Genomic DNA, 22,324 nt, shown 5'->3' with positions numbered 1-22,324 from the left:
ATTCATCGTGGTGTCTAATGGTTTAACAATGATTGCTTAACAATTTGAGTGTTCTTGACTTCATTAGATGCTTATTTATTAGTTTAGTTGTTTTCAGTGATCTTTCTGACACTTTGAATCAACTCCAGTTTCTCTATTTACATAAGGCGCATCAGATTATAAGGTGCACTGTCGATGAACGGGTCTGTTTTCATACATAAGGCGCATTAAGCGAAACAAAACAGTCAGATAAGTCAAACTTTACTCAACTCATTCTTCTTGCTTCCTCCACTTCCATACCATTGATTCATTAATGTTGAATTCTCTCGCAGCTGCTCTATTCCCATGTTTTTGCAGTATTTTAATAACTAACCTCGTATTGTGGATGGATTTTCTCAGTTGTTCTCCTGACTGAAGTTTGGTCCGTTTACAGCATCCTGTCATGCGATTGCATTTGTCCTTAACCATCGGGAACCCTCACGTTAACTTTTATAGAGTGGAAAAAAGTTAGCGTTCATCCTCCAGCTTCACTGTGTTTGTTATGCTAACATAGCTGTGTAGCTAGCGATTACGTAGCACATCATTATATACCAGCTAGTCCAACTTCAGTAACCCTACAAAAGTCACTGCTGTTTAGTTTTCTGTCTTCATTTATGTTGGAAGTGATAGAGCTGTACGTTTGAATTTCTTCAAAAATCTCTCAGTCAGAACATGCAATATCATGTTTAGGTGGAAACTAGCGAGCTAACTTCCTGCTAACTTCTAACTCTGTTAAATGTAATAAATTCTGTTTTCATGGATGCCTGGATGTTAAACTTGTTACACCTGGTAAAGCAGCAACACTGATCATTTTATTAAAGATGAAAGAATTTAGACAGTTTTTAACTCTCAGTGATGCCGCAGTGTTGACTTTGGACGGAGTTTTGGACCCGGGTTACTCCGCGAGGCTCCTGACTACGGTAGCCGTAATGCTCTGACAATCCATCAAGCAGTGCGGCTTCATAGCTTACCAAAGTCGTACTAAAACATTTTTTGGCAGATTTTTGAACACTGTGTACCACATAAAATCGGTTCAAGGTCAGGTAGCACAACCAGAATTCATACATAAAGGTGCCCTGGATTATAAGGTGCACCGTCGATTTTTGAGAAAATTTAAGGATTTTAAGCCTTAAAGTCTGAAAAATATGGTAATTTGTATTAGAAGAGTAAGGGAAGAGTCACAAGTTCCAGTGTCACAGGCTGGCAAGTGTCCATTTACCTTTGAGGCTCCTTGAGTGTAACAAGGTTCTAGGTCAAATTCAGTCACTTGACAGAAATCTGTTGTTTAAAAGATAAAATAAAATAACTGTTGCTATTTTTGACAAGTTGCATTTGCAAATCACTCATTTTGGCTCTGCAAACAGTTTTGAAATCTCAGCTGGAACAGAAACACCATTTTTGTTTTTACTTTATGAAGCAGTGTTCTGGCTCTCAGTTTGTACTCTCTTTGATAATGGCACCAACTGTGTTAAACAATGTTTGCATAAAACAAGACCTCGGTGGATGTTGATGTTGTGATCTGTTATTACCATTGCCGCAGGCAAACTTTACCCCCCATAATAAGCTTTAATGAAGCATAGAATCAATATGTTTGACATTTATCTCCCAACTCCACATCTGGTGTTTGTTGTTGATGCCCCAAAATCGCTCCTCATGAGGCCCGTGTCTGTGCCAATTTTCTGTTTTGGAATGGGAAAATGAATGAAGGTTGTGTGTTGTAGTCAGTAAGTACTTGTGCAAAGTCAGTGGGCGACCATGTTTCCCTGCTACGATATTATCAGGAATCGGAAGAGCTCTCAGTTTAATCATTATTCTTTATGCCTGTTCACATCCAAATGTGAGAACAGGCATTACTTCTCTCATTATGTCTAGCTGAGTTTGAGTGTTTTTGCCAACATTCCCCAGGCATGTCTATGCAATTCCTTCATGTCACACATGCCTGTGTGTGTGTTCACTTGAGAAAAGATCTTTATCCAGCCCAGCCCAACCCAGCGTCAGTATTAACACAAGTATCTCTTCTCAAGAGAGAACCAGAGAGACAGAGAGCGTGAGACTCTCTGCTGCTGCAGGGTCACTGATTACAAACTCAATTGTACTCCACTGGGCAATACGTCTGTTCGGCAACTTCCTGGTAGTGACAAGAGATAAATGGAAAGTAGGGGTGGGCATTTGTTTATTGTAAAAAACAAATCAGTACTTACCCAGAGTTAATTTACAATGGCTTTCTCTGTCTGTTAAAACTGTCTCTTAAGTGTGGATATGATATTCATCGCATGAAGTAGGGATGATCTCATTTCAGTCGATCCAACCTCTGCCGTTTGCCATTTGGCTTCTCAGTTCAGCCATCCTTACAAAGCACAGTCACAGTACAGATAACATCTTTACCACATGCCTGTTACACAGCGGGCTATTTTCAGACTTGGACTCGCTCCCATCTTGATGGAAATTGATTCTGTATCGGTCTGTACTGTTATGTTGGGTAACCACATCTAGGTTTTCTCCATGTGTCATCCGGAGTATTCGTCAGAATGTCTGTGACAGCTCATCTTTGGTGTATTTGTCTTTGGTGTGTTAATCTCACTCAATCAACATTTTAATTCCAAAACACAGGAACTGTGCTTTTGATATGAGGTGCTGTCGGTTTAAATGGCAGGAGGAGCGGGGTGATTATTTCCAATGAGGCTCTAGTGATATGTGCTGTGGGAGGCAGGGAGTTGATTGCCTGCCCCATACACACCACTAGGTACTCGTGTGTGTGATCAAGTAGAATTTACGTCAAACGTGACACGCCTTCGTGCTCAACTCATCGGCTTTCGGTTTTAAAGCCGACAACATAAAAGTACAGAATTTTCCTCATAATTTAGCCTTAGTAGCCACAGACACTATCTTATTTGAGAAGGTTTTTTAATAGAAAAAAAAGGCAGTTCACTTGATAATAAAGCTATTATGCAGATAAAATGTGCATGGAGATTTCAGTTTTCCAGTGAAGCTTTCAAACTCAGTTAAAGATCGGTTGGTTTCACTTAAAGTGGCCTGGATGCTATTGCAGTTGCTGTTGCAGAGGCCCAGGTTGTGCTTAACTGGACTCCTCTGTTAGTATTATTTTTTTGTGTAAACAAGATACTATAGCTAGTCATTGCATTAGGGGTGAAGGAAGATGAAGATGAAAGCATTGATAAAAAGTGTGAGTTTACTGATTCATGCAGTTTCTAATGGAGACATGAAAACAGGGGGGAAAAAAGTAGGCCCAGTGTCATGTTGTTTTATGTTTTTCTTGGTGAAAGAACTGAACAAATAAGATGTATAGTAGATAGATTTTTCTTAATATTTAAAAAAAAGAACAATCAAGGCTGGTGTCATATTAATATAACAAATGTCCCACGTGTGGGACCAATAAAGGTTGTCTTATCTTAATGAGTCATAGAAGTATGTTTGTGCTCTACAGTGTTACTGCTGGAATTATAGAGTGTAGTGAGCAATGGCAGTCAGACGTTTGTTTCTTTAAATCTAGTAACGCAAAACATAAATCTGTTTATGGCCAATCTAGAGGTCTACTTTGTGAGAAAATAACTATTTTCTGACACATGTACATTTAAAGAATGGTAAGTTACATGTAAACTGTTTCCTTGACTGGAGAGGTTTTATCACATTAAGCTCGTTTTAGAATTTGGCCAAAGGCCTTCATAGATTGATCTCCTGTTTCTGTATTTTAGCTTACATCAAGAAATAAATGTATTCTGCAGTACAATGGAAATCCAATATTCAGGAATTTGCAGTGTTACTCCACCGCCAGCCGGGACTGTTTCATTCTGCTGCCTTTTCCTATATTTAGTGATGCTTGTTGGCGCACCCACTCCACAAGCCCTTCTGCCATTGCTCAAGAAGCAAATATGACACGATTTGCTGTTGTTGGCCAACTGTGTGAAGTATTGATTTACATGTCAGACCATCCTTGGAATGTAACCGTTTTTGTGGTCATTGATGCAAGAATATGACGCAACATAATTACATTTTAATAGTGATGTTTTAAACAACACATGGTCTGTGCGGAGGCATGTTATCACCATGAGGAAAGAATCTTTTCTTCCATTTAAAAGATGACCTTTTTTCTAAGAGCTGTTTTGTCAAACTGTTTGAGTCTAGATGTAATAATATTGGAATTTCCTAAAAGCTAAAAGGTTTGTGTCTGCTGTTCAAATAAAGATGCAGTTTTAATATTTAACAGAAAGTTGGATAATGCACAAGACAGAAAGTTATCGTCCGGATTTGTACTCAAATGTTTACTTTGTCTGGGAAAACATAGTTTTATCTAATATGTTTGAAGTTTAATCCATCATAAATAAGTGATATAAGAAGCTGGCATTTACATAGAACATTGTGTAGTCGCAAAGCTAAGTACTGACAAGGTCCTGTTGAGACTACAGAGAAAAGTTATGGCTCTTTGTTGATTTTCTGTTGTTTTTTCATACATTATCTCTGCCAGCCAAAATTGGTACCAGTTAGGCTATATCAAGAGCAGGGCTGGGAAGTAACCAAGTACAAATACTTCGTTTCTGTACTTAAATGGAGATTTCAGGTGTCTGTACTTTACTTTTGTATTTATTTTTCTGACAGCGTTTTTCTTTTGCTGTGTGCATTTTCACATAAATATCTTTTTGTTCCTTACATTTTCAAAACAGGCTAATTACGTTTGGCTTAAGACATTTGAGGGGAGTTGTTGTTTCACATCACTGCACGCTTTTAAACATCAAACCGATTTGAGCCTGAACAATAACACAGGAAAGGCAATCCTAATGGTGTATCAATCAATCGCATGCAAAGAGATGAAAGAGGCAAAACTTTGTAAGTTATGCATAATTTATATCGCCATAGTTACAGGTTAAAGTGGGCTGATGTTTTGTTTTGTTTTGTGTAGATGTCCATAAGCCATGGTACCGGTACTTCAGCATCTAGCTAGCCCTATGGAAAAGGAGTGAGAATAAAAGGAGTAAAGTTCTTAAAGTTTAAGTGACAGGTAATTTCAAATGTAACATTTCTATCAGCTCAACAAATATTAGCAAACGTACAAACTTTTTCTGTGCAGTCTGTCGCACACTGTGTCTGTTGATTTCTCTCTAAGATGTAAGAAAGACAGGACACGAGAGACGGGGAATAGAAAAGAGCTTATATTTAAAGATATTCAATTCAGTTCGGTTTTATTTATATAGCGCCAAATCACAACAACAGTCACAACAACAATAATACATACAGAGAAAAACCCAACAATCATATGACCCACTATGAGCAAGCACTTTGGCGACAGTGGGAAGGAAAAACTCCCTTTTAACAGGAAGGAAGCTCCGACAGAACCAGGCTCAGGGAGACTCAGCCATCTGCTGCGACCGGATATGGATTGCTCAGTGGTATTTGATAAACTGGGAATTTAAAGATTCATGTAAAGTCCTGGGTTTGTTTTCAACCAGATCTTGGCTTTGTATATGATGTGAAGTTATGATTTTTCATATTGTGAAACATCCTGCAAAACAAATTAATGTATACATTAGTTTTTGGATAGATCACAAACCAAGATGGCGGCGCGCACAGACGCAGCGGCCCGGAGCTCCTACACTTTTGCACTTTTGGTGGTACTGTGTATTATTTCACACAGTCTGGGGTTACTTCAATACAACAGAGATGATCTACTACAACTAAGCCGTGGAGATCTTCAACTAACATCCGAGTATCTCATCCCCCCGGAGATCGTTAAGCAATCCCCGGGGCTACCCGCAACAGCAAGCCGCAGGAGGAGACGTTGCGAGCGGAGGCAGAAGAGAGGCAAGCGGGGAGGCCTGTGGGCACGGCTAAAGACTAGTCCGTTTAAACCACCACTCCCGATCATATTCCTCTCCAACGCCCGTTCAATCCGTTACAAACTGGATGAAATACGACTGCAGATCGCCACTCGACGGACTTTTAATAACTGTTCGTGCATGATTTTCACTGAAACCTGGCTGGACAGCGCCATTCCCGATGCGGCTATCGATCTAGCAGGCCGCACCGCCTATCGAGCCGACAGGTCTGCGGACTCGGGTAAGAAGACTGGCGGGGGGCTGTGCATCTATATTAACAACCTTTGGTGCACGAACGTCACGGTAACGGAAAAACTGTGCAGTACAGAGGTAGAACTGTTGGTGTTAAAGTGCCGTCCATTCTATCTCCCTCGGGAATTTTCTGCCGTTTACATCTGCGCTGTTTACATTCCACCAGATGCTAATGCTAAGCTAGCGTTAGCGCAATTGAGCAGCAGCATCAATAACAGCCTGGTAGCACACCCGGACAGTGTCTTTATTGCGGCTGGGGATTTTAACCACGCGGACCTGAAATCTGTACTTCACAATTTCCACCGTAATGTGAAGTGTGCTACCAGAGGAGATAGAACGTTGGACCAGGTGTACACCAACATGGCGAATGCGTACAGAGCCCAGGCTTATCCCCACCTGGGTCTGTCAGACCATCTCTCCCTTCTGCTACACCCAATATACACACAAAAGATCAAGAGCACTGGGATTACAACCAAAACCGTGAGAACATGGCCGCAGGATGCTATTCCGATGCTTCAGGACTGTTTCCACTGCACAGACTGGGATGTATTCAAGGTGCAGGACACTGACAATCGTGTCGCATTGGACAGTTACACCTCCACTGTCTTGGACTACATCTGTTTCTGTGTGGACAATGTAACAACTTGGAAACGATTCCGTGTGTTCCCTAATAATCCACCCTGGATGACACACGGAGTTCAACAACTTATTCGAACAAGGAACAACGCTTTCAAATCCGGGGACCGGGAGGCATACAGTGCTGCCAGGGCCAACCTGAGAAGAGGCATCAAGACTGCCAAGCAGCAGCACAGGAGGCGTATCGAGGCCAGGTTTGAGAACAACACAAACCCAAGGCAGGTCTGGGAGGGCATCAGGGCTATCACGGACTACAAAAGAAGAACACCATCACCCTCAGCCGACAGTTCTACTCTGGCTGAGGATCTAAATCTCTTTTATGCCCATTTTGACAGGGAGAACACCGACCCTGTCCTGTCCCCTCTCCCCTCAACCGACCCTGCTCCGGTCCTGAGCACTCATGAGCTGAGGCGTGTGTTCCGGAGCATTAACACCAGGAAGGCGGCCGGGCCGGATGGAGTGCTGGGCCGGGTGCTAAAAGACTGTGCTGCGGACCTGGCGGACGTCTTCACCTCTATATATAACACCTCGTTGTCCTGTTCACTGGTACCATCCTGTTTCAAAGCAGCAACCATCGTTCCCATCCCAAAACAGTCAAATGTCACATGTCTGAACGATTTCAGACCTGTGGCACTCACCCCCATTCCCGCCAAATGCCTGGAGAGACTAGTCATTAAACACATCAGAGCTGCTTTTCCACCATCCCTGGACTCGCACCAGTTTGCATACAGGGAGAACCGGTCAACCGAGGATGCGATCGCCACAGTGCTGCACACATTACTGAAGCACTTGGAACACAGGAACACCTATGCACGGCTCCTCTTTGTAGACTACAGCTCGGCTTTTAATACCATCCGGCCATACAAACTCCGTCCCAAACTCCACCAACTGGGACTTAACTCTTCTCTGTGCAACTGGATTGTGGACTTCCTCACTAACCGTAGACAGAGTGTCAGAGTGGGTAAGAACACCTCTTCCACCCTTGTGGTCAACACCGGTGCCCCTCAGGGGTGTGTTCTGAGCCCTCTGCTATACACTCTCTTCACCCATGACTGTATTTCCTCCTGCGCGTCCAATCTCATTGTTAAGTTTGCAGATGACACTACAGTGCTCGGACTTATATCCAACAATGATGAGACAAACTATAGGACAGAGGTGCAACAACTAGAGTCATGGTGCCACGACAATAACTTGGTCTTAAACACCAAAAAGACCAAGGAGATCATTGTAGATTTCCGGAAGAGGGGTCATAACAACCATCTGCCTCTCTTCATTGGCAGTGAGGCGGTGGAGAGGGTGAGCAGTTTTAAATTCTTGGGGTTAACTGTGACCGAGGACCTGTCCTGGGGCAACCATATCACCTCAGTTGTACGGAAGGCCCAACAGCGCCTCTACTACCTGAGGAGACTGCGGAGCGCACACATTCCCAGATCTCTGATGTTGAACTTCTACAACTGTGCCATCAGCAGCGTTCTGACGTATGGATTTCTAGTGTGGTTCCCCAGCTGCACCAAGGCCGATCAGCAAGCACTCCAGCGGGTGGTGAAAGAAGCTGGCAGAATTATTGGAACAAGTCTGCCAGAGATCAGTAATATCTTCCCCACTCGCTGTCTGAGGAGGGTGCACAGTATCCTGCGGGACCAACATCACCCTGCGCGCCACCTTTTCCATCTGCTGCCCTCAGGGAGAAGGTACAGGTCTATACAGGCCAGAACATCCAGACTGGCCAACAGCCTGTATCCACAGGCTGTGAGGCTCCTGAACTCTCTGCCCCCCTCTCACGGACAATAACCATATCCAACTTCTTAATAGCAATGAACTGGTCTGCATTGGTGCATCATATCTTTATTCTCTTCCCCCTCCTGCCCCCCCCCTCTTTCTTAAATAGATAACTATCATATCTGATATCATATCTCACAGTACAATAATATTGAATGGGTTGCATTGTTGTATTTTGTCATGTTTCTCAGGTCTTTGTCTGAATTTCTACGAACATTATTGCTAAGGATTGTCTTATTGCATTGGAGTCACACTGGGTTAAATATGTACACTTGGGTTTTAAGGGGTATTTATTATTTTCTTCTTTTTTTGGGGTTGTATGGAAGCCCCAAATGCAATTTCATTGTTCTTGACAATGACAATAAAATAAATAAATAAATACTAAATAAATAAATACTTTGTGCTATTTAAATTGGATTTTTCTCAACACAAAACCCCTCGAAGCAGTAGTTGTTGTGATTTGGTGCGACATAAATATAATTGAATTGGATTGAAATGGAGATTGCATGAAAATACTCTGCAGTGTAGTGCAGGATAAACAGGTTAGCTTGTTGTACTCTGATGGATTTAAAGTGAGAACAGCGTGTTGGTCTCGTTCAGAGTGTCTGATGTTCCATGGCCAGAGTTAGGTTACATAAAGTGTAGCAGAGATGAATTTCCATTTTAGCTAAAGAGGCTGAGAGTCAGTGACTGAATTCTAACTTCACACCAACTGTATACTGTCGAGTATAAAACCAGTAAACAGTATACTGGATGGATGGAAATCGGCCAAGACAACTCACGAAACATCTGTTTACATGTGGTTGAATTTAGATGCGTAAATCCACAAAGAGCAACAGCAGATCACATGAAAAAAGAACACTTGAATTGCCATCAGGATATAGTTTCAAGAAGGTCTGTAGGTGATAACTGTCCCTGTATTATTGTCAGCTGCTTATGTGCAATGCAGAAAAATGTATAGCAATTGCCTAATCTTTTTTTTTTTTTTTTTTTTTTTTTCTATTAAAGCAAAAGATAATTCAATAATGCAAAGAAACCTAAAGTATTAATTCCATCTCTTAGCTGTATTTAACCACTCAAAAAATTTGGATTACTTGGAAAAGGCTGTAAAGATATAAATTGAAAAGGGGCTCCTATTCAGCACCCTTGTACCCTCCGTTAGAACATATCAGTCGGATCACCTTATCTATTGTACGGTATAGTACTAACCCATGGGCTTGGAGAAACCTAAAACATGCCTTTGATAAGAATCGAGGGTTCTTTTTGTGCTCCTTTCTCAAACCATGCTTACTGCCAGCTTTGAAGGAAGGAGAGAAGAGACAGTTGTTTCCCACAGAGGCTGAGTGAACACAGATGGCAGGGCTGCACCCCGACGTCAGAATATCAAAGCAAATATTCACCTCAAGAGACAGACGTGTTCATAAACTCCCCAGTTCTTCTCAATTTCCACATTATGAAATCAAATGCCCACTGTGAAGTGGTTTGTTACCTTACTTAAAATACAAGCATTTTTGCTGACAGCACCTGTGTAAAGGAGAGGTGGATTTGTGGCACCGATAAAAGGAGATTGTGGTGGAAAATAAGAAGTTTTAATGCCTTAGATTGCCTGGAATTTTTCTTTGAAGTCGAGGGTTGAAGGCAGACATAGTAATTGTCTCCAGGGGTTCGTGTGTGTGTGTGCGTGCGTGCATGTGTGTTTTAAAGGAAACCACCAAGTAGAAGCGCTTGCCATGAGGTTGTCTGATAATTATAACATCCACTTTTTCCATGTTTGGTACTTGCAGCTTCTTAACTGCACTGTTAAATGCATTGTTTTGTATCTCCACTATATTTTTCACTGCACATTTGAAATAACTCTATTTTTCAGTATTGCCAGAGTCCAGCAGTCATCAAACAGAAGCTTGACTATGAGTAAAAGAGAGGACCCTTTTTCTTGGAAAGTTCCAGCAGTTTGTATTTTTGAGTCTAAAAGGCTTTGACTGTTGTGAGACAGTCTTGTTTTCCTCTTGCCCAAAGGCCTCCGCAGGAGGTGAAGTCATAAACAAGGCTGGGAAAGTGGAACTGGGCTAAGTGAGGAAGTCTGTGTGAATCTCACTGCAAAAACACATGACTTCACTACACCTGTCAGCACTGGAACTGGCTGAAAAGCCTAATGTGCAGCTTGCCCTTTACCAACATTTTTATTTGCAGAGCTGAGGTATTTGCTTATGAGTCACAAAGGTAGAAAATTGATAAATACCTTTTGCTCCTTAGTCCTTATGGGAAATTTCAATACTGTGAAATTTCAGTACTGGGCTGGTGACACCTTGAAGTTATTTGCATGAAAATAAAAAATGAGTTACTGACTGGCTGAGTTGATTCTTGAGTCAAAACCACAAAACCACACAATTAATATAGTAAAACCGTGCATAGACTTTTGGGTAGAATTGAGATATAGCCCATTTTGCCGCTGCATCTTACTTCCCCAGTCATGGGCTAAATGCAGTTTAATTCACTCTCAGAGTGCTGGAGTTAGGCTTTGTCTGGGTTTACGATGCATTTTCTGTCCAGTGATGACAAAAATATGTTGGCTGCCCCAGGTTTAATGGAATTTCACATTAACGCTGATGGTTTGATTAGAATTGAAAATGAATTTTAACTTAATTTATGGCAAAGTGCAATCTTATGTCTGACCCTGCATATCTCGTGAAACCGGAAGTATTTTTTTAGGGTTTTTTTTTTTTTTTTTTTTTTAGTTGAACACTGACTGACACGGGGGCAGTAATTGGAAAATCGTGGCCTTGGTGCCGAGCTTCTAATAATGAGACATGTCTCTTGCGTTGAGGATATTAATAATGTAAAAAAATTCAGGAGCCAGTGTTGGACACTCCTGGATAATTAATGTTCACTCTCTAACTTGACACCAGTTGATTCTGTAGGTGAAGGAGTATGCTAAATTTTTAATCATCACCATGCAACTCTGTGCCTAAGCTCCACTGAAAGAGACTAAATGAGCTGCAGTAGCTGGTATCGGTTTGGGTTATGAGCAAGTACGATCTTAATCCTGTGTTTTGCACAAGCTGAGGGCTTCTCGTTTTAGTCTTGACAAAGGTTTGAGAATTATTGTTCTGTAAGCAAAGGTAAAAACATTGATCGTTATAAGGTGTCAGTTCATAGATTAACTTGCAAGCTGTTCAGTTGATCACATTATTTCCTCTTAAAACAACTCTTACATGGTTTTAACATAGCTGAAAGGATTTTCTGCTGGTACAAGTTAAGTAGTTGAAACCTGGGTATATTTGTCATTGGTAAAAAAGTAAAAAAAAAAAGATTAATTAATTAATTAATGACAGTTATACGTTTATCAAAATAGTTGCTGACAGCCAACTGGGATTTATTGGAAAAAATGGTGGCTGAGAGTCAAAAAGACAACTGAAATGTATGATGTCTGCAAAGAGGCCACAGGCTACACTTACATGTGCTGTGCAATTTGGCCGCTAGCCAAACTCTGGTAGAGCTGTTTACATGTACCCTTGATACCGTGCAGCTGAGTGACTTTGTTACCATGAATAAACCAGTTAACACAATATTCCTATCCACCTGAGCTGTTTAGCCCACAAATGGCTGACCTGCATTCTAATGTCTATTGATGTAGCCACTAAAATACAAAAAGCCAGCTTTTTAATGCAATAACATCTGTTATTATATTTGATGCATTAATAAGTTTGCATAAGTGAATATCAGAACTGATGTACAGGAAGGAAGAGCTGTAAATACAAAATGCTTGGTGTGTGAACTGTAGTTCTCATTGTGAAGGCTGCATTGATACATTTTTATATTTATAAGGAACATTTAAGACATGTGCACTTATTGCTGTTTTTCACTTTCAAACAGAAAAGCTGTTTCATTCATTCCAGTCAACACCTCTTTGTTGCTCTTTCATCATTTTAAGTTTCTCTTAATGAAACTCAACACTTCCTGCAGATGTTTAACAGTAAATGTGATGTGAAAATATTTTTTTCTCCTCAACTGCTGGAAGGTTTTTAATGTCAAACAGATGAAGGCGCGACTTTGAATTAACAGCAAACGACAGATGGTGGCAAATCAGAAAACGTGGAGGATCCCTGCTAAACTACCGGAGTCGTTTTTTGTAAATATTAAAATCGTCTCAGTCTTTGACGGCAGCAGCAGCTAAACAGCCGCACCTCATTGCTGGTGCTTTACTTCAACAGTGATGTAGATCTTTGCTGAAACTGCTGTTGGGTGACTTTTTAGTTTGATGTTCTAGCATTTTTTGTGAAGCGCTTTGTGATATTTATCTTGGAAGGTTCTGTGGAAATAAAATTTTACTAGACTGACATTTTCTGAAGTTGCCCTTTGTCACAGGAGATGGTTCATGTCCGCTACATTCTCACTGGTAGAAATTCGCATTCTACTTTGGTTAAGGATGCTGCCTAAATAGTGTGCAGAAGGCAGAACGCATAACTTGTTCACTGTGAAATGATAAAACCATTACATCTGTACTGTGGAGGTGGTGGGTAAGGAACAACAAATGCCCAATGTCCATCCACCTCCTATAAAAAAAGTAATATCTAGAGAACTTCAGGGCTGAAATGCCCTGAAAAGGGGTCTTTTCATGTTTAACGTAGTTGGATGCGCTTGTGAAAAGAAAGACTTAACCTCGATATAACTGGGGTTTAACTTAAACTTTAACGTTGCATAAACTATCACATCAACTTCAACTTGTCGGCCCTGCGAACGACCGCTGCACCTGGCTCAAACAGTCTCTCCTCCACAGATTCCTCATTTATAAAGTGATCTATGAACCCTAACATTATGGCTAATAGGTGTAGTCTCCCATATCAATGCAGCTTGCCAATATTGAAGAACCATTTACTACCTAAGAGGCAAAGAGTGAAAGCATGTTCTTGGTTTTTAACATTAAATTTATTGTTGTAGACAGGGGCAGTACAAAAGTGACCTCCTGCAGACTGCTTTTAAGCTTACATGTACTTGGTTTCCATTTGATTAATTGGTTCTGTCACACACAAGCGCTAAAACTTTACCTTTAAACACCTATTTTTTAAATACAGCTCCCTGGACAGTGTTAAATCTGGTATAGATGTTTATACGTGTGTCTAATTCATGTAATGTTTCATATCCAATCTAGAATTCACTATCAAATTAAACATGTTCTGTCGACTTGTGAACTAATAAATAGAAGAAAATATCAAGGGCCATTTTCTGCTGAGCTGATTATTCAAACACAGAAGAGAAAAGCGATGTGTGAACATCTTTAGGGCTTCATACCTTCGATGACAATCTTGCCAACACAAATAAGGCTGCATGCCAACTTTGCGGGGAGAAAAAAAACAGGTTACCTTACTATGACAACAAAAGTCTATGCTCATGAGTTTGCCACCCAGTTTATTGGCAGTGGAGCGGAAATTAGTGCATTTCTGCATAGAGAAATGGAGCATTGCCAGCTTTTCAGTCTTATCTGAGCACCTATTGTTCTCAGTTGTTAGAAGCTTGTAAAGAAAAATTCCATTCATCGCTGATAAATCAGATTTACAGGCACTGCTATGCAGCTCATCAGTTACAGATTTTAGGATAGAGACAGAAGTAGAGTCACATTGTAAAAGTCCAAGTAGCACCAATCTCAGTGATTGCTTATTGATAGATCCTTTAAAATTATTTTGAATTTATCACATTTATGTGGGTTTTTTTTTTCTTCATTAATGAATTTTTTGAAACAGAAATGTAACAAGACGGCATGAAAACAAATTGGCACCGCTCATGATGTCATTCAGTTAAAGCAGGAAAATGTACAATTGTGTGTCTGTGTTTGTGCAGTCATGTCTGTGCATTTTGTTGTCTTTGAATGTCTGTGCTGCCTGCATGTGCTCTGTTCCTGTGTTGTTCGGCGATGGAAAAACAAATAACACACTTAGTGCGTGTAAAAGGCTGAAAAGCAGTTTGAGTACAAGTTTCCTCGGGGCAGCTGCATTTGTTGGCGGGTTAATGAATGCCAGAAACATGCTTGTGTTGTTTGGGGAACACAATAGATTAAAGAACGATTGGCAAAGGATTGCTGTTGCATACAGTTCCCAACAACACCCTTTCACCTCCCACATGTAGCCCATAGCTCAGAGACAACCCATCTGTTTCTGCATTCCCAGGGTGAAACCAGCCTTGACAGAACTGGCTAAGCAGTATTTCAAAAGTGTCCTCTCAGGGAAGACGCAGTTGGTTTTGTGTCGTTCCCTATCTATCAGAGTCTCCGCCTCTGTATTCTTATTATCTGTCTTTCTTCCCGAATCGTATTCCTCATTTTTACTCTCTGGTCCCCCCCCCCTTCCCATTCCCCTTATTCCACCCTCCTCATTTTTAAAAGCCACATGCTCCCAGCCCGTCTGGCTCAGTTGCACCCTGCCAATGAAGGGCTTTTTATTGGGCTGAGATTGAGTGCAGCCAAGCAGGGCCTGGCTAGGGCTGAGGTAGGGGCCAGCCTCGCAGTCCCCCAACCCCTCCCCCTTTCACTGCACAGCCCACTCCACATGCCTGTTCTGGTCTGGCCCTGTCGCCCAGAAGGAGATTACTTGTCTCTGCTGCCCTTAATTGCCGACAGCAGCTGAAAAGAGCCAGAGAGAGGGAGAGAGACATTGTAGAAAGAGGAGAGGGAACAGTGTTGGCTTGTTGAGCTGTTACTTGACAAGCTTGGGCTTAAAGGTTTGTGTTCCTGCTGTCAAATCCTGACTCTGTTTTAGCTGTTTTTATTAAGATGGATGTTGTTTACTTAAATACCGATGCTAGCTCATGGTATTTGGACTGTATTTTGAATAAATAGTACAGTATATCGAACGCAGATGACTTGTTGAGGAAGGAAAGCTGATAAAGTACGCATGTGAAATATAAAACTCATAAACCTCAGTCCATGTTACATTAATATAAAGATGTGTGGTAGGAGCAGTGGGGTCACCGTGTCCTCTCACTGCCCTCTAAGCCAGTGTTATTCTTTTATGGCCAAAGGCTTCCTTCCAGCAGACCCTTTTTACTTTTTCCAATGAACTTGTGAATTTCATATTATTGCACTTGGTTATTGTTGAATCCCCTCCGGCTTGATCCCAGCAAATTAAATAGTGGGCAGTTTATTGAACTGGCAGTCTCTGAAGAGGCTGTGATGCTTTATGAATTTTTCACCTCTTCATTTTGCTGTTTAGTATGTTGTATCAGCCTTCATTCAGCTGTGCTCCTGTTAAATATTTTGAGTCCATATTTGCAGCATGTTGCCTGCTTAACTCCCACACATCGCACTTCAGCATGTACTTCCAAAGCATTGCAGTATGTCTAGCTTGCAAATACAAAGATGTTTCAGTTTGTTGGAGCCCTGTTTTTTATCCCCTGGCACAAACAAATGATTAAACAACCTCTGTGATGTTTAAATACCCCCCTTTTTTTTTGTACACCGCTGTGCATGAAAACAGTACGCCAACATATAACAGACCTGACATTGTCAGCTCCTTGCTACAAAAATGGAGTCCATTCCGATTGAGCCCACATGTGAAAGATCAGAAAAATATTGTGTGTGTGTGTGTGTGTGTGTGTGTGTGTGTGTGTGTGTGTGTGTGTGTGTGTGTGTGTGTGTGTGTGTGTGTGTGTGTGTGTGTGTGTGTGTGTGTGTTAAGGAACTCTTGGTTGCCTTCTGTGTGCTCTACGTAAAAGCCATCTTTTACCTAATTCAAAAAAAGCATATTTCTAATAGTAGAAAATTGTCTCAATGGAGAGCAATCCCCTGTTTCCATTATATTTGTCAAAAAGCAACTCTGGACATCATCTGTTTAAGCAGTTAAATGTAAAACTGCCATCAGGAAACATCTGAGGGGGAGAGTGTGGTTGCTGGCTGTTGCTAATTAAGAAAAAAGTGTATGATGCTGTACTGAAAGTGTCCTTGTGATTATTTTGGTTGCTAACAGGTTGCCATGGATTGCCCGTAGCGTGGAAAATGCAGACTTGTCTACAACCAGTAACCTGATAATCGCAGAGAACTAGAGAAACAGTGAACATGCAACTTTTATTTTGAAGGTGAAATTTCTCACTCTCTGGCTTGGTTCACAGCTTTACATTTTACAAACATTGCTTAGTGTTTACAGACAACATTGTGTGCTGTCAACTACTAACCACAACGCTCGCAAGAAAGTATTCTGTGCACTACCAGTTTTTCTCAGCAACCACTACCAACTCGTTCGCAAGGGTAAAATATGCATTCCTAACCAGAGGTTGCCAGCTGTCATCAACTGGTCTCTAGGTCTATGTAACTCATGCTTTTGCCTGCAAACTATTGGGCGAAGATGTATATAGAAGGATTTAGGAATTACTTGGTGTGTTGTACCACTTGCTCAAGAAGCTTGTGCTTTAATTTTGGTGGGTACAATTCTAGTATTTCATAATTCTGTGACTTAGCAGTGCCAATATCTGTGTGTGGGTAACACCATATAGTTTATGAATGCAGGTGGCTATCAAAGCTTGCTAACCTTAGCTGATATCTTAACAACCTGTCATCCAGATATTATCATTTGTGTCTCCAAAAAAAGAAAAACCAAACATGGCATCAGTTAAGGATACAAAATGTGGAGTCCAGAACCTTCTGGGTTATTAACATCACACCAGAAAACTTTCTTCCATGTTGAACACATTAAGCAAAGCAAAATGGCTGCAGTTAGTAGCTTCAAATGAACTGTGAAGATGTGAGAGTGACATCATTCTTGTCTCTGAGGGGGAAAAAAATAATAAGTACATTTCCCAAAATGTCAAGCTGTTGCTCTAAGAGTGCTAACCAGATGATTGAATTATGCACACTCAGTCTGATCCACAGCTAGGACAGTGGAGCTGCACTTTTGTTGAAACACTGGCAAGAATTATCATCAGTTGTCACGCCGACAAGGTCGAGGTGTGTTTGCATCCACCTTTTCAAAGCAGCGTGGAACGCAGCCATGCAGCGGACGTGCACTCCGTGCGACGTTTGTGACAGAGCGGAAGCGTTTTGTCTCACGATTGAGTAAGCCAAGTAAATTAGAGATCAACTAGTGATACACAATTCGAGCTGAGGCATTTGAATGCAGCTGTACACACAGGCCCTCAGATCTCTCCCCATGTCGAACACATTAGGCAGTCTACCCAGAATGCCCAAGGGCTGTAAGCATGACCTACCATACTAACAAACTGACTCACTAACGAACGAGTGTGCCACTGCGAGGTCACGTGACAGTCACCCACGGTGTTTTCGTGTAAATTCACTTAACAGTTTCCTAATTCAATACCTGTGTTTAACTTTAATTGTATTTGTAAGCAGGTCCACTCAGACTACATTAGATCCTTCCTGATGAATATGGAGGGCTTTAGAAAACCTTCTTGTCACACAACCACAACGTTTCGTGCCCTTTTGATTAACGTGGAATGGAAACAATTAAGTGGGGGAGGTAGTGAGGCAAAGCAGCACATTCAACAGCTTTAAATGCTAATTAGCTAATGGAGGATGAAAGAGCAGGCAACTGGCAGGGTCTCACATGAGCACACTCGAGCACTGGCTGCAGCTAGGCTCGTTTCATCTGAATTCAGACCACCACCATTTTGTTTCCTTGAGTACAACTGACAATACAGCCATCTTGTGTAACGAGAGATTTCTCTTTTTTTTTTTTCCGTAATGATCTTAAATGCCTCTGTGCTTCTTTCTTCCTTTTGAATCTTCTCTTATTCCCAATTTTTATCTCTCACTTCTTAGTTGTGATATATTCTTCTTTTATCTGCCACGTCTTATGTAATTATTCGAAGATCACAGAATATTCTCACAGGCGTTGAAGTCAAGTATAGTTTTTCTTTTATGTGCTTCTTATGCTGCAGGCAGCCCACTTATACACAGAGATAACTCTTTTCACTTGTGGCCCAAGTCACATTGTTCATCATGCTGTTAAAGTGATTTTTTTTTTTAGATTATTGCTCCTTGTAGTCTTACTCAGACAAAAAAGAGCAGCGTGCCTGCACAGTACTTTGCATCTGCTGTGTGAGAAAGTGGTGTGTTAACAATGTTAGAATAGCGAGGAAGACTACCTTTCACAGGCTCCATTATTGAAGGATTTTGGAGCTTGTTTTCCTGTTAATGTGATAATGACCACTGCAAGCATGATGAATGCGCTCTCTTTCTTCTATACAGTTTTATTTTTGTCTTTGTAGCAGCATTTCACAAAAGTGATCTCAAGGAACTTTGTATTGTTGGTAAAAAGCTGCAGTATTAAGCCATTTTCACACATGCAGTGCAGCCATGAAAGTCTTGCAGAAATAACCTGATGAACACAAATGTTTAATGTAGCTCCGTCAGACATTAAACGGCCTTTAACCTGCCAAGTTCGTAGTCCGTGTAACTGATGTGCACAGATGAGAGCGTGCCTCTAGGCTAAAGTCTGTTGTGTTTGCAGCTAGTGAGTGGTTGTCCTGTGTTCTGCCTCCTGCACTCTACCCAGGCAGCTCTGTCGCCTAGACTTAATGGATTTTGCAAGTATAAAAGTGTAAAGTGAGGGAAGGGTGTGTAAAAGGCTCTTCTTATGTTTCAAGGGTTTTAATGTGTTTAAGAATCATTTCTTGAATTTTTTAAAATTGGCGTAAATATTGGACTTGGAGGAGCTAGTTAGAGTGATTTGTTTTCTGATGTTCACAAATGTCAAAGGGAACAAAATTATGAAGTTAAAAGTTTCATGTCCAAATAGTTTCGTACATTCAATAACACTATAACTAAAACTAAACAACAAAAGGAATATGAAAACCCAAAAAACTGACAATACTGATTTTTGGTGCCTTTTGTTTTCACATGGACGATTCAACCATAAAGCTTTAATTGTAATTGGTCTCCTCAATGGAACCATTACAGGAAAATAGTTTGGCAGGATTTAACTGAGACTAAGAAGAAGTTTCCTTTGGCTGCTGCTTACTTCCTGATATAACAGTGTCTCTTCCCAGTCTCAAAACAGGGATCTTCCATGTGTTAGGTGAGTGTGTTAACCACTACTGGTAGGGAAATGTTGCTTACTTTGATCCCGTCATAGACAGTAAAAAAATTAATTTTAAAAGTGTGTGGGCCCACCTACAAATTTTCATTGATTGTTTGTTCACAGTCAGACCCTCCTCTCCTCATCATATTCAGTTTTTTGATCACCAAGATGGCGATGGCTGAAGCGCTTATCTCAAGGCCTAAGAACACAATTTCAGAAACCCAGGAGTGACATCACTGTAGCTACGTCCATCTTTTAAACCCCACTTAGTAAGGTTGTTGCATGAGCGTAGGGAACGCCTAACTTCAGAACTCAGCTGTATCGAAGGATATGATGAAGTCCAACTGTGCAGTGTTTGAAGTTTTTGCTCTTTTAATTTGTTATATAACTATTTGTGGTTGTGTGCAAAGTGATGTATGGGCAGACTCTAATTGGAGGACTGTTTTCTAAATCTTCTAAAGTAGAAAGATGGAGTTTGGAAAACAGTCCTGGTCCAGTAGCCAAATTACACATTAGTGATGTATTTCAATTTCCCTAAGAATGATGATTTACAACCATCCTATATCCACTATTTAATATTCCATATTAAGGAACCGTAGGTATTTTATATATAGAGATTTTTTTTAATGAAAATTGCTCATTATTATTTATTAATATAATTTATTATCATTTGGTTTTGTTTTATTTTTCTGTATGCTTCACATTTAAGTTTACTAGTTCACACCACAAGACCAAGACGTTCTGAATGTGCCTAAGCCATCCCATAAACAAATCAAAGAAATGAGCTCCAACACCTGTGCTTCTGGTAGTGAAGGAACGTCTTTGGCACACAGGAATAAGCTACCAACAATTTCCATTGTTGGTTTTGATGTATCTCCAACCTCGTCCCCTCGTTCCCTCCGCCTTGTTTAAAACCTGCAAAATTACAGATAATTTTGTTCAAGGACAGTCAGGAGAATTTTCCAATGGGGGAATCTAATTTAATTGGAATCACTGTGTCATTTGCCATAGGAAGGGAGCAATCAAGGGGCTCTTTCAGGAGTGTTTACATATTTTATCACTCAGCCGTGAGTGAGATTCAAGTCGACATGGGGTTTAATCAGAAATAAGCATCTCTATCATCTGTCCTCAGTTTGCAGGGACCTTACAGATAGGTTGCAGACTCTGTTGATTTCCTTTAAAAGCCCCAAATTTGTCACAACCTTCAGTGCTCCTTTGAGGGAGATAGAGAGGCTGTGAATAAGAGAGGGGGGGAGGAAAAAGCATGCTGTCATGAAAAGAGCTGCTTCCTGGCTGGCTAGATGCAATCATGGGCACTATCTGATAGTGCTGGAGGAAATTGGATGAGCTGAGAACTGTTGGCTGCCTGTGATGGGAAAGATGACTCCTTTGTCACTGTGTCAGTCAATTCCCTACTCTCACCTGAGAGACTAATCAATAACAGAGGGAGAGAGAGAGGTTTTCTCTTGTCTCTTGGCCTCTGTATGCTGTGGGCTGCTGTCACTTATAGGCTGTAAAACGCCCACTCTTACACAGGAATGTGAGACAGATAAATATGTTATGGGTGTGTTTTAAATTCGATGCATTTCTGTAGATGTGGAAGAATGTGTTTGATTTTGAAATTCGAATTATTCCTTGTTCTCCTTATTAATAAATGAACACAAACATTGTATACATGTTCCTTTCTTTCTTTCTTTTTTAAATTGATATTCATTATTTTCTGTTGAATAGTATGTGCACACAACACTGCGTCTGAAAAAGGAATTTCTTACCGGTTGTCATATATTTTGAGTCGTCTTTACTGCTCACAAGTGCTGCAGCTGCTCTCATTAGCGACTGCATCATTAGTTGTGCAATTATAGTGCATAAGACCCAGCGAGACTCATAACTATCAGTTGCTGTCAGGCCCGTAGTATTACATCAGGCACGGAGGACAGTTTGCACGACGTAGGCGTATAAACAGGGACTCGCTGAATGATTCATAACTGTAACGCTGTCATGAGCGCCAACATATTTTCTGTGCACAGTATTGACATGCTAGTCCTGTGTAAGACGATGCTAAACTGTTCTTTTCATTATCCCTCCCCCCACCATCCCTGCAGTTCCCTGATACCTGTGAGGAGTCTGCTTCTCCATTCGTCTTCATCTGCACCAACCCCCAGGAGTTGCTCGTGAAATTCCCCATGAAAGGGAAGCACAAGATCTGTAAGTCCTGCTTCTTTCATGTCCGGGGAAGTGGAGTGGATGAAATTAGCCTGAGCTAACTAAGAATTGCTTTCTTTTTTTCTTCTTCTTCTCCTTTTTAAAAAAAAATCATCTTTAGTATGTATGTTTACACCTATTCATAAAAAAGACAGGTGAAAGTGATAATGCTACACAATTCACAACTACTATATTGTCATTAATAAAAACAAAATTACACACATGGACACAAAGCTCTCACACACACACACACACACACACACACACACACACACACACACACACACACACACACACACACACACACACACGCAGTTTCTCTCTGAGAGCCATCTGTAAAGACAGGATTTTGCTGTCAGGTTGCCTGGGGGACTAACTAGGTCTGGATGTGCAATGTTGTTGCTGTATTGTGTGATTTATAAGAGAGCTCAAACACATTTTCCCTCTGCTGCCATAGCTGCTACTGCAAAAATGATGTACCTGCAAGCTCCTTTGTTAATATTTCTAAACCCTCTAAAGACTTGAGAGGATTGTTTATGCAGCTGTGCCTCTCTCAGATCGTTTGATATCGACGGAGAATTCTTTTTG

The 22,324-nt window shown here is 41.0% G+C and overlaps 1 protein-coding gene across 5 annotated transcripts in view; it reads left to right on the top strand.

Moving 5' to 3' along the window:
* trip4 (thyroid hormone receptor interactor 4) overlaps positions 1 to 22,324 on the top strand; it is an 86,382-nt gene that overhangs the window by 12,009 nt on the left and 52,049 nt on the right. For 2 of the 5 annotated variants that reach the window (XM_026162635.1, XM_026162665.1), the window contains exon 12: positions 21,637 to 21,739. The exons of 1 other annotated variant lie outside the window; for it this stretch is intronic. In XM_026162635.1, the coding sequence (XP_026018420.1) occupies positions 21,637 to 21,739 (103 nt within the window). Of the gene's footprint in view, positions 1 to 10,380; positions 10,728 to 16,468; positions 16,578 to 21,636; positions 21,740 to 22,324 lie in introns of those variants that run through there. 2 more of the 5 variants (XR_003271951.1, XM_026162651.1) reach the window with 2 other exon arrangements.

This window comes from Astatotilapia calliptera, chromosome 1 (genome assembly GCF_900246225.1).
Source record: "Astatotilapia calliptera chromosome 1, fAstCal1.2, whole genome shotgun sequence".
NCBI lineage: Eukaryota > Metazoa > Chordata > Actinopteri > Cichliformes > Cichlidae > Astatotilapia > Astatotilapia calliptera.
This window is presented reverse-complemented; position numbering and strand designations above follow the sequence as displayed.